This window comes from Pinus tabuliformis, chromosome X, assembly GCF_031772625.1.
Source record: "Pinus tabuliformis cultivar Carrire ecotype Pingquan chromosome X, CPIR1, whole genome shotgun sequence".
In the NCBI taxonomy this organism is placed as follows: domain Eukaryota; kingdom Viridiplantae; phylum Streptophyta; class Pinopsida; order Pinales; family Pinaceae; genus Pinus; species Pinus tabuliformis.
The window spans coordinates 1,050,730,924-1,050,743,831 of NC_142308.1; the positions used below are offsets into that span (position 1 = coordinate 1,050,730,924).

At 41.0% G+C, this 12,908-nt stretch overlaps 1 protein-coding gene across 1 annotated transcript; it reads left to right on the forward strand.

Moving 5' to 3' along the window:
- Window positions 1-479: 479 nt before the first annotated feature.
- Window positions 480-4,063, forward strand: LOC149143410 (putative disease resistance protein At5g47280). Its single transcript, XM_089449433.1, has 5 exons — window positions 480-1,245; window positions 1,340-1,752; window positions 1,947-2,302; window positions 2,603-2,811; window positions 2,959-4,063. The coding sequence occupies exons 1-5, from the start codon at window positions 549-551 to the stop codon at window positions 3,795-3,797; spliced, it is 2,514 nt and encodes an 837-aa protein (XP_089305559.1). The 5' UTR covers window positions 480-548; the 3' UTR covers window positions 3,798-4,063.
- Window positions 4,064-12,908: the final 8,845 nt, after the last annotated feature.

A 12,908-nucleotide genomic window follows, 5' to 3' on the forward strand; every position in this document is an offset into this window, starting at 1 on the left:
AAGCGGTGGGATGAAAAACGTTAAGATTTTGAATATGGATGGGTGGGAATCGGGATCACCGATTTGAATATGAAGCGGTGGGATGTGACAGAGTGAAAATCCATATCAAAATCATTTTGAATGTGAGCTGGTACGATGTGACAATGTGAGGATCATCTGGAGCATGAATGTTGGGAGTAGGGGTAAGAGGCATGCATATCGCTGGTTTTTGTTAAATACGATGGATAAAAATATATTAGTTTTAGTTAAAGCTGTGAACAGATCACGTTGACTGGAAGGCCCAAAACCGACAACGGTCAAATGCTGTCAGTGCATTGGCCGTTGGAGCACCTAAACCGACAGCAGTGAATTCCAATTGCCCATAAAAATATACTGTTTTGATAAATATGCGGCGCACGGATTTTTGTGTGTTGCTGTTTCTATGCTGACTCATTCTGGATAAGTTTCTGTATAACGTGTCTAACTTGTTTGGATTAAATAGTCGGCTCCATTTCTCAGTCGAATATCGGAATTGCAGTAGCGAGTTGTTCATAGTAACTAGAACCGTCATGAATAGCATCATTTCCAGCAAATCTTCCAGCAAGGAACTCAGGCAAAAGCTTTTAGGCCTCAAGCCTACCATTGATGAAATCTCTAGGATTTCTTCTGAATCAGACCCCTCATCTCACAGAGGCCCGCCGTTGAAGGACATTCAAGACAAGCTGCAAGATGGCCTTTACCTTGTGAAGAAATTAGAGGGAATCAGTAGTTTTAATTTATATAGAAGATATCGATATGGAAAGAAAATCCTACAGGTAGAAAAGAATGTCAATGATTTTTTGCTCACCCAAGCCCTGGCAGGCATACTCGATGTCCACAAGCTAAACGTGGATTCGAAGGCCTGTGAGGAACGATTGAAGCGTATGGAAGAAATGGGTCGGCATATAATCGACAGTGTTAATTCCAAGATGACTAATGATGCCAGTTCCAATTCCTTCATGCTTCATCAAATGAGTACAGGCCAGTTATTCGAGACCTCCATTGATGAGTCCTATGATACGACAATGGCTAAAGAACCCACCAGCAGCTCCAACTCCCAAGTCCCGGATATGCCGAATTTCGTAGTTGGATTGAATAATCTTGTGAATGATGTCAAGCAAAGCCTAATATTTCAGAATGGGGTTAATGTAGTTGGGGTAAAAGGTATGGGAGGAAGTGGCAAAACCACTCTTGCGTTAGCCCTTTGCAACGATCCCCAAGTCAAAGGTTAGAGCAAATCCCCTTTTGAATTTTCACTCCAAACTCCCATTTAATTGCTTCACTTTCGTTTGTAATGCATTTTCTTGTCTGTGATTTTCAGATTTCTTTCAGAACAATATAATTTTCATTACTGTTGCACATTCTCCAAATGTAAAGGGCCTTTTAGAGACTCTGTGGGATAAGATAATTGGTGGCAGAAGGCCTGATTTTCAGAGCATAGAGGATGCACACAACCAACTGAAGAATAATATTCGTTTAAAAGGACATCCAAAAACTTTGGTGGTTTTGGACGATGTTTGGTCAAGATCAAGTGTGGAACAGTTGTTGTTTGAAGCAGAGGGATACAAGACAATTATCACAACAAGACAGGATTACACTATTCCGACTTCAAATAATACCCGTGTCTATAACATACCCATGTTGCAGAAGGCTGATGCCCTGTCACTTTTCTGTTTTTGGGCCTTTGGACAGCCTTCAATTCCAATAACAGAAGATGAGGATCTTGTTAAAATGGTATGAATTAGACCCTGATTGTTTCTCTATCTCATTCTTGATGCTTTGCATCCGAGGATAGCATGTTGAAATCAAATTGATTTTCTGTCCTTTTCATGGAAATAAATTGTTTTATGTAAGTTTAAAATTGCAACGCCTGTGATAGAAGCGCAGGAAAAGTTTTAATACTATGAATTTCTGTACTGTATTTGTAGGTTGAAGCAGAGTGTAAGGGCTTACCACTTGCCCTCAAGGTTATTGCAAGCTCTTTGCGCGGTGAGCCCCGGCCCGTTTGGGAAAATGCTAAGAAAAGACTTTCCAGAGGACAATCAATATCAGAATATCACAGAGATGAGCTTTCTCATTGCTTGGAAACAAGTATAGATGTCCTAGATGAGGAGTCGAAGCAGTGCTTTTTGGACTTGGGGGCATTTCCCAAAGGTAGAAAGTTCAGCGCAGATGCATTGTTGGACATTTGGGTTTACACCCGTGGGATGGAATGGCAAGACGCTTTTGTGGTCTTGTTAGAACTTGCAAGTCGTAGTCTATTAAATCTCACAAGCGACCCAGGGTAAGGAACTTGTTTAGATTTGCTACCTTTCATAAACCTGTTTGATTGTTTTGCTCTGTTCATATTTGTATCTGAACTTAATTTGTTGTGCTTGTGGCATCCTTTGATAGAGCATGAACTTTGCAGAAAATTTGAGGCAAAATATATGAGAAAAATTAACTATACCAGCAATTTTAGGCTTAAATTTTTTTACACGATTTATTAGAAATTAGGAAGGTAGGATCAACGTGTTAACCAGCGGGGACATAAGAGGCTTTCGAGTTCACTCCTCTTAGTTAATATAAGTTTTTGATGTGTCAGGTGTCGGGCCATCTCATTTGGCTGTGCCTCCGAGCTCTCTTTTTCTCAACATGATGTGATGCGAGATTTAGCCTTCCGTCTGGCCAACCAGGATAGTGCCATTCATTGTAAGAGGCTTTTTATGCCTAGCCAGGAGGATAATATTCCCACAAAATGGCTAACGCTCAAAGATCAGGCATCTAAGGCTCAATTTGTTTCAATTTATACAGGTCACTACCGAAACTTGTTTTCTTTCACTGCCTACACATTGAATCATATTTTGATGAATCTACTTATGTTCCAAATTTATTAAGATGTTAGATAAACATTTTTTTATCAGCATAGCATACTGACTTTTACATTTCTGGGAACTGTAGGTCCAGTGGAAGAGCAAAATTGGTGTCAAATAAACTTTCCTGAGGTGGAAGTATTGACTTTGTTTTTTGCTGCCAGTCGTTACTGTCTTCCAACATTTTTACATACCATGCCAAAACTGAAGGTTGCTATAATATACAATTACAGTTCTAAGCGTTCAACACTTCATGGGCTGCCGAGCTTCCCTGCATTTCCTCAAATAAAGTCTGTACTACTTGGGAGGTTGATTGTGTCTCCTCTTTATGAGTATTGTAGATCCTCAGAGAGCTTGGAAAAGTTGTCTGTATGCCTATGTGAGGGTTTGGGGAATATGACTTTATTGGATAAGGGACATGACTTTCCAAAGTCTCCAAAATTTCAAGAAATTAACTTTGACCACTGCAGTGATTTGGAGGAACTGCCTGGAAACATATGCAATTTAACTTACCTCCAGAAGTTATCTGTCACTAATTGTCATCTTATCCAAAAGTTACCTGATGACTTTGGGAGGTTAAGGTCACTTAGGGTGCTGAGATTGTCTGCATGCCCAAGTTTGTCAATGCTTCCTCCTTCCATTTGTGCACTTCAGCAACTCGAATTTCTTGATATTTCATTATGCAGGTCTTTGAAGGACCTTCCCATGGAATTTGATCAGCTATCAAACTTAAAGATTCTGGATATGAGGGAGTGCTCTGGACTGAAGAAGCTGCCTAAAGCATTAGCCAAACTAAGATCTCTCAGATGTGTAATCTGTGATGAGAGCAGTGAACGACAGTGGCTGGCTATCAAAGCCTCTACCATGCCTAATCTCGTAGTTGAGGTCATCGAAGAACGTTTTAGTTTGGATTGGCTTGATGATTGAAAAAGTTCATGATGCCTCATCTTGGCTGCTTCAACGCCTTTAATTCAGTAACTTATGCTGGTGAATTGTCTAAATTTAAACAGAACAGAGGATTGCTTGTAAGATTGGACTGATTGTATTATGTTCTTAGAGCTTAGGGTTGTCGTGATATCCTAGGATGTTCCATGTTTTCTCAATTAACTTGTACATTACTGTATATATTCATATATTTTGAGCGCATTAACTCTTCTGAGAATAAATTGGTAATTATTTGGTTTTAACTTCAATATTTTTGTGTCTTATAACAAACAAGTACTTAGTCTTAACAAATCAATAACTTTTTGGCCAACTATAATTTATCTGAGAAGGTTGGTGATCTAATCTTATGAATGCAAATAGACATGGCCACTGTTAGCTGTGATTGCATTTCTAATAATGCTACAGATCACTTCTAGAAAACATGTTAATAGACAAGAGGTGATAAATCCATCAGAGAAAGCTGAAGTCCTCACCATTGGATCTCTGTTAAAGAAATCAATATCCAAATAAAGACTACTCCGTTGTTTCAGCGATAACTGCTTCAAGTGGTCCAAGATCTGCAAAGTCTATTTGGCGATGCCTTTTCTTCTCTAAGTTGTGATAACCATGTAACTAAGTTTTGTTTTGAGAGTTCATGGTTCTATCAAATTCACAACCAACCCATGTGGGTTGTCTTGTGTGAAACTACTTTTAAATGTCTTCTACTCTTTTGTTGTGAATACCTCATGTCTATATTTTCCAGCGTATGCCACTTGCAGTCCAAGTCCAAAGGATCCCTCACGATTGAAGGGGTTACTCTCAATGTTATCTCAAAATGCACCTTCATTGAAAGAAGACCAGACCTGGGATTTAGTTGCAGTTGCAGTCTCATCAACTCATACCAAGTCTTAGTAGTTTATTGGGCGAGCTCAAACAGTAGGTGTCCCGTTTAGTTGCAGTCCCATTAACCCATACCAAGTCTGCTTGGTAATTGGCAGGAGGTCTACTCATTTTCCTTTTTTATATATATAAATAAATTAGTTAGTTAGTTAGTGATTTGAATCTTCAGTATTCTGACGTTATCACAAAGAAGTACTTTGACTTAACAAATTAATGATTTTTTTTAGCCCATTATGATTTGTCTGCAAGGTTAATAAACATCTCTTTTAAATACGTCTAAATTTTTGTATAAATCGATATTATTTAAATATTTTGTATAGTTTTTTTTTTTTTTTTTTTAATTTTTTAAATTTTTGTATAAATCGACATTATTTAAATATTTTGTATAGTTTTTTTATTTTTATTTTTTAAAATTATATTTACCACGATATAAGCAAAGTTTCAAAATTTCAACTTTGATGAGAGACAAATATAATTACATATCACACTGAATTATAAAATAAACCTCTCAAATCAATAAAAAAATAATACACCTATCAAACAAAAATAATACACCCTGCTTCACTGCGTGCCTTCCTTCCTCTAGCTCTATGCCCTGCCTCACCCTACTACTTAGTTGATGGATGGAGGGACTGTTGCTTGCCCTTACCAACCCATTGAGTCAGCCCAGAATGCCTAGTGGGTAGACACTATCGCTATTCACCAACCTTTCACTTGACCGGCTCTATTACTTGTTGAACTTAGAGCATTGTTGGTTGCACGGGCGTTCAACCAAACCACTTGCTGAATGAATCTTAGGAGGTACGACTATAGAATACCCGGGCGGGATGGGATGGGATGGGATGGAAGAATGGACGGAGGTTAACACTTGGACCTTTGAATATTGACCCGCTATGCCCCTGCTGCTTACTTACCTTATACTCTTACCAACTACCTCGTTCACCTATAGATACTGCCTGCTCTTACTTACTGCGTTGGATCGAATGGTGGGATGGAGGGATGGAAGGGAAGGTTCGGAGGGGCTTGCGCTTCCGAGCGCAAGGACTTCAACATAGAGCATTTTGGACGGGCCTTGAGTTATAAAGTATATAATAATGAGGGGTACTTCCCCTTCCCCCCACAAAGGGCAAGTGCAAGTACCGAATACAAAGGGCCTTGAGGTCGGAGCCAGTATAAGAAATTCTACTGTCTCCTTTGCCGCTTCGCTGTGGTTCCTAGTGTACCTCGTCGCTACCGTTCCTCGGCTTCATTATCAAGTATATAATAATGCCTAGTGTACCTCGTCGCTACCGCTCCTCGGGCTTTCTAATTTCTCTTGAGAACCTTTCCATTTGTACCCTAAAGGTAACCTACCCTTATCATGATTACACTTTGTTTTTTTGAATTAGAATTAGCGACTACTAGGTCTCCGATCTTACCCTACCTAATTTGTTTTTTTGCATTAGAATTAGCAACTACAACTACTAGGTTTCCGAGTTTTATCTCTTACTTATGAGTACACTTACTCTTACTAACTTACTCTTACTAACTTCATATTTATTACTTGAGAAACCTACTAGCCATAGAGATTACCACTCGCATTAATGAGATTCTTCATTCGCTTAGCTTACTATGACTAGTCTCCCTTGCTTTGGTAAGTCGGGGATAGGGAGTTCAGACAAGAGCTGCCAATCGGTCTTGCCAGCAGGTCCCCCTCACTTGCCCCACACGTCGTTAAGACATTCCTTTTCATGCCACCTCCAACTAGTGAAAAAGACAGCTATCGACCTATCAATAAAGTAGGGGTCTTTCCGGGGGATATGGACTCAGCGATGAGACACCGCGCAGAGAAAACTTTCCTTGCCCCCCGGAGGGACAAGCGGCTTCGCACCTTTAGGAGCCAATAATGAACGCCTTTAGGGCAGGCACCAGCCAACGTCTTCGGATGAAATGAACTAGTCTACTATAGATAGTTTACCGAATAGCCAAATAAGATTCTCTGGGAGGGAGCATCGATCAGGTTGACTGGGGCCAGAGAACAAAAAGGTAGGACCGATGGAGTCGCGTGGCCTAGACCTCCAAAAATGAATGGGCTCGTTTGCCCTTAGCTTTGGACTTGATTTAGCTTTGGCCACTGGTTCGAGTGATTTAGCTTTGGCCACTGGTTCGAGTTGGTGCTGCTGCTGGCGCTGGACTTCCGGTTGAAAGTAGGAGCCGCCTAGCCTACACCTCCGGTTAGCATCGATCAGGTGGGGCGATGAAGAGAATGAAGCTCGTCCGTTACCTCACTTACGGTTGTTGAACAAGGATGGAAGCTCGTCGAAGAAATTCGTTTCTTAGATCCCGGTAGTGAGATTGTGGTAGGGTAGCTAGATTGCTTAGCTGGACCGAGGGCTAACTAAAGAAAGAAAGAATGCTCGACCGGAGGTGGGAATAAGGGAGTATTGGATTGTAGCTCCTCGTTCCCTGCCTCCTTGATCTCCCTGCTTTTATAACCCTGCTTTTCTCCTTGTTGCCTTCCTCCGGGTCTAACTCGACTAGTCTGGTCGGATGGGCCAATCAAAACTTTGGATGGGTATACTGGAGCTAGATTAGTGGAACTCCCCTCTTCCGGAGCGTAACTCTGATGGATCTTGCTCGCGGCTAGCTTGGGATCGCTGGCTGGTGGGAAAGGATAGAATGTCCAGCTAAGAGCCCTATGATCGGTTGAACCCTTATTATATACGTAATTACGTATAATAAAGTCACTAGAGAGATAAGACAAAAAAGTGACTACACCTGATGTCAAGATGACTACATGAGTTTCACCAATGAAAGGTGAAGGATGAGAAACTAACCAGTTTGTCGGTCCCCGATTATCAGTTCTCGTTGACCACGGCCTATAGGGACCAGGCTATCCACCGCTTTTAACCCTGTTTGGATAGGTTTGTGCACAGATTTACGGTCAATAATACCTGGGGCTTTCGCTTCGACACGTCTGAGTAAGTGCTCGCTTAAAGCCCCTTTACCATCAATAGGTACTCCCAACACATCGACCACACGACCTAACATGGCCTTTTCCACAGGAACAGACACAATAGATCCAGTGCGCTTGACGAGAGATCCTTCTTTGATGGCGGTATCACTACCAAATACCACGATACCTACATTCTCATTCCCAAGATTCAACGCTATTCCTTTCACACCGCTGGCAAATTCGACCATTTCCCCAGCGTGAATCTCGTTCAATCCATAGACACATGCAATACCATCTCCAACTGATACCACTCGACCGACCTCATCAACTTGTAGATTGGTGCAATAATTGGTAATTCTCTTTTCTAATAGAGTAGTGAGTTCCGTAGCTCCAGGATCTAATTTCATACTTCAGGAACGAATGGATAGGGAGAAATCTACTTTTTGACAAAATGAGAAAGAAAAGAAAAGAGAATACGAGAAAGAAAAGAGAATGGGGCCTGAAAAAGCTTTCCCCCGCATATTGACCGCTTAATGCCATAAAAGAGGAGGATCTTATGAAGAAAGTGGGGTGTAACATGATGGTGCTCGGTACCGCATAAAGGTGACAGGATTTGAACCTATGACTCTCTGTACCCACAACAGATGCGCCACACCCTTTTGAGAAATTCTGTCCGATACAGCATTTCACCTGCTTCACACCGCTGGCGTGGTCCCATCAATCGATCAATCACGGACAAGCTAAGGAATAGGAAGGCCGAATAAGCGAGAAGAGAAAGAAGAAGAAAGGCAGGTTGTTTTATTATATAACTTTGATTTCAGTCGAGCCCCGTTGCAGGTCCTTATCAGTCGAGCCTGTGCTTAAGCATCCTCGTGGGGCCAAATTAGGCTATTTCTGATGTCTACGCAGGTTACCCAGCTTGGGCATGTCAAGTAGTCATAAAACGCACGCAAATGCCCTCTCCTCTCCCTCTCCTTAAGAGGCGAGCACCTCTCCTTATTAGTCGAGCGTGCTTACGCACCCTAAAGGTCCTCTCCTTAACAGTCGAGCCTGCTTACGCATCCTCTCCCTCTTGGTCGAGCACCTAAAGGTCCTTATGGTCGAGCACCTAAAGGTCCTTATCAGTCGAGCCTGCTTACGCATCCTTTCAGACGATTTCTGAGGTTCCCAGCTTGGGCATGTCAAGTAGCCGTAAAACGCACGCAAATGCCCTCTCCTCTCCCTCTCCCTCTCGTTAACAGTCGAGCACCTCTCCTTATTAGTTGAGCGTGCTTACGCACCCTAAAGGTCCTCTCCTTAACAGTCGAGCCTGCTTACGCATCCTCTCCCTATGGTCGAGCACCTAAAGCTCCTTATGGTCGAGCGGCCTAACGACACCTTTTGGTCGAGCAACTAAAGTTTCAATTTACTTATTGGATGGGGGGGCTAACGGTCGAGCCCCTCACCATCGGAATAGTGAGTGACTCCATCCCTTCGGTCCTCTCCTTAATAGTCGAGCCTGCTTACGCATCCTCTCGATGGCGGCCCTCTCCTCTCCTTAACAGTCGAGCACCTCTCCTTATTAGTCGAGCGTGCTTACGCACCCTAAAGGTTCAATTTACTTATTGGGTGGGGGGGCGTTGGTCGACCCTGCTTACGCATCATTAACAATCGAGCGCCTCCGAACCTTATGGTCGAGCACCTCTCCTTATTAGTCGAGCGTGCTTACGCACCCTAAAGGTCCTCTCCTTAACAGTCGAGCCTGCTTACGCATCCTCTCCCTATGGTCGAGCACCTAAAGGTCCTTATGGTCGAGTACCTCTCCTTATTAGTCGAGCGTGCTTACGCACCCTAAAGGTCCTCTCCTTAACAGTCGAGCCTGCTTGCGCATCCTTAACAGTCGAGCCTGCTTGCGCATCCTTAACAGTCGAGCCTGCTTGCGCATCCTTAACAGTCGAGCCGATGGCGGCCTTATTATTTGAGCGTGCTACGCACCCTGACGGACCTTATGGTCGAGCACCTCTCCTTATTAGTCGAGAGTGCTTACGCACCCTAAAGGTCCTATGGTCGAGCGCCTCCAGACCTTATGGTCGAGCACCTCTCCTTATTAGTCGAGCGTGCTTACGCACCCTAAAGGTCCTATTATTGCCATTTTAGGATGCACAAGCAGGCTCGACTGATAAGGAGAGGAGGCAGAGGTTTGAACATCTTTCCCTCTCCTCTCCCTCTCCTCTCCTTAACAGTCGAGCACCTCTCCTTATTAGTCGAGTGTGCTTACGCACCCTAAAGTTCCTCTCCTTAACAGTCGAACCTGCTTACGCATCCTCTCCCTATGGTCGAGCACCTAAAGGTCCTTATGGTCGAGCGGCCTAACGGCACCTTTTGGTCGAGCACCTCTCCTTATTAGTCGAGCGTGCTTACACAAAAATAATACACTTATCAAACAAAAATAATACACCTATCAAACAAAAATTGAAGTCTTGAGCATGGGATCTCTGTTAATGAAATCAATACCCAACTAAAGACCACCCTCTCGTTTCTGCCATAATTACTTCAAGTGGTCAATGTCGGCAAATTCCAGATAACAAAGTTTTCTTTGGAGAATGATGGTTTGCCTCATGTTTTAAATGTGGTTAGTTTCATGATCTCAAATGTTTTAAATGTTTCATGTAACTTAGTTTTCTTTATGGTTCTATCAAACTAACAACTCACTCCATGTGGTTTGTCTCGTGTGAAACTGTTTTAAATGTCTTTTATTCATTTGTTACGAATACTATTATATCTATTTTTGCTAGCAGACCCCTCATGAGATCCGCGGCCAAAAGATCTTCCCGAGGAAAGATGCTATTCTCAATGTAGTCCCAAAGGCTTGGGATTTATTCCACTGTCGTTCTCTAAAAACCTACTGTTTACCCAATGCATATTATTGTTATTATTCTAAAAACTATTGTTTACCCAATTCATATTATTGTTATTATTCTCCTCAAAGAGTATAGCAATTTATTTATCGTTGATTTTAGGAGTCGGGAATTTTTTTGAACCATGATATGAGTCAAATTGTGAAGGTAGGAGTTCGGGGTGATTGTTTTTGGTAAATTTTTTTTTTTTTGAATATAATTCATTATTTATATTCGAGATCTTTCTCCTCAAATACAAAGTTAAGTTATATTTTGAAGCAGATTTATCAGTTGTATTAGTCTATTCCCATGAAGAGTTGTTTCCATATTCTCAGATCAACCAACTTCAAGGTTGATCACATGGCTAATTTGGAGTAAGGCCAAATCAAGGTGAACTTTGGTGGCAATGGAAAAAGGGGTATGTCCGTTTTTCTTAATAGGGACAAAAGGGATGGATGCGTTGTAAATTTTGTTTTTTATTAGGTCAGTGTTAGTGAATATACAAGTGGAATACTATAGATATTGTAACATTTTGTTCAAAAGTTTCCAGTTCAGAATTTTATAGATGGTTGTTGATACATACTCCATTCCTACCAAGCCCACTTGTTTCAACTTGCTTATGTAATTCATTTATCTAAACTGAGATTTAGCTCAGTGTCTTTTAATATAATAGTGATTCCTCATTTTTGTTACTATATATTCGTTTTTGCATTTATGTTGATAGGCTTAGGCATGTCTATTTTGGAATAGGGCTTTTAGAATTTTATTTTAATTATCAATAATTATTAAATAGATGGTAGGGATTTAACCTCCACAGAATATTCTAATATTTTTAGTAGTATACATAAATCAAAGGTTGAAATTTATATCCAAAGTAGTTTTTTTGTAAATTTAATTCTATTACTTCCAGAAAACCAGATTACATCAAATATCATCTTACTACCATCTACTACATCCCTGGATTCAAAGACCATGGAGAATCATGAGTTTTTCCTCTTTCTCCTTTCTCTTTTCTCCTACCGACATCACAACACCATCTGATATAGATAATGCTGAAGCCATTTGCTCATTTTCTTGAGAGATTGACATGGCCTCTGGACTAGTGAGATTTAACATGTCTTTCTCGCCATCAGATTGCTCTGATTCATGATTCCACTTTTGCCCACAAATTGCAAGCAATGATGAAGCTAACAATCTCTCCTTCTACTTTGGCGAAGGATTTTCCTCCGCCAAAGACTGTCAGAATAATTGGGGTCTGTCCTAGATCTTGAGATGTTGAGTTGTTACTTGATTTCTTCTACTGTTGGGAGCTATTCTTTTTTTGATCTGCCGAATTCTTGGCACCTGCTGTTGGTTTTGGATCATGCCAGCGACGATTGTTTCTCTTTGCCTCTTGATAGCCAATAGTCCCTTCAGGGAAGGGACACGCATGTTGAAAGTGCCTAGGTTGTTGGCAAGTTTTACCCCTAAACACACTGTTTTCATAGTCCAAAGATTGGGAATACTTCTTGTCTCCACACTTGAGGATATTTTTGTCTAGAAAACCTTCACGGAGGTCCACTTCCACACATATCTATACAAAACTCATGAAGCAACTCTGGAAACTCCAAACACGGTGTCTCCCTTGCCATTTGCAACCTTTTCATTCAAATTTTGTCGGTATAAATCCTGCTCCGGTAGCCACAAGGATTAAGGTACATCACAGGATTATCGTTGGAGGGTAAAAGGGTTTCCAAATTCTGGTACCACTTGCTTCCATCACCTTGGGGTGGAAAGCAAAATTTCCTTGCTCGAATTTGGGCCCCACCAGAGCCTATTGCAATGACCTGTGCAACGTCGACGACTTTATAAACCTCCGAGATATCGTACAATGACGACTTCCAAGAACATCGAGAAATACAGACACGCATTCCATTGCCTTACAATTTGTACAACAGAAAAGGCTCTATAACCCCATTGGTTGTTGAAGATTCAGATCATGGATGCTCTCAATATTATGTTAAATGAATGGTTACACAAAAGAGCGACACCCTTCACGACGACGACATTCTATAGAGGGTAGTATCGACAAGTGAAGATTAACCCCGCCTTGGCCATATTGTTGCAATTGCATTAATTTGTGATTTATTAATTAATACTTCTTCGAAATATTTACTTTAGTTTTGCTTTTTTAATTAAATTAATTAATTAAAAAAAATGTTATTTCAATAAGTGTCATATGAAGCGAGTTATGATAGTTTAGACATGTGGTAGTGATAAGTTATGGTATTGACCATAGTATTGTAACAGAATCTACTTAGAAATTAAAAATCTCCATGATAAAATTAAGGTAAATCTCCATAGTTCAAAATTTTGTTCCATGTTTTTTTAAATGTATATATGTTTAACTTATATATTAATTCT

Excerpts from the sequence above, each read along its gene's own strand:
- LOC149143410 (XM_089449433.1), top strand. The coding sequence starts at position 549 with ATGAATAGCATCATTTCCAGCAAATCTTCCAGCAAGGAACTCAGGCAA. Across the intron at positions 1,753-1,946 it reads ATGAGGATCTTGTTAAAATG|GTTGAAGCAGAGTGTAAGGG; the intron begins GTATGAATTAGA and ends CTGTATTTGTAG. Across the intron at positions 2,303-2,602 it reads AATCTCACAAGCGACCCAGG|GTGTCGGGCCATCTCATTTG; the intron begins GTAAGGAACTTG and ends TTGATGTGTCAG.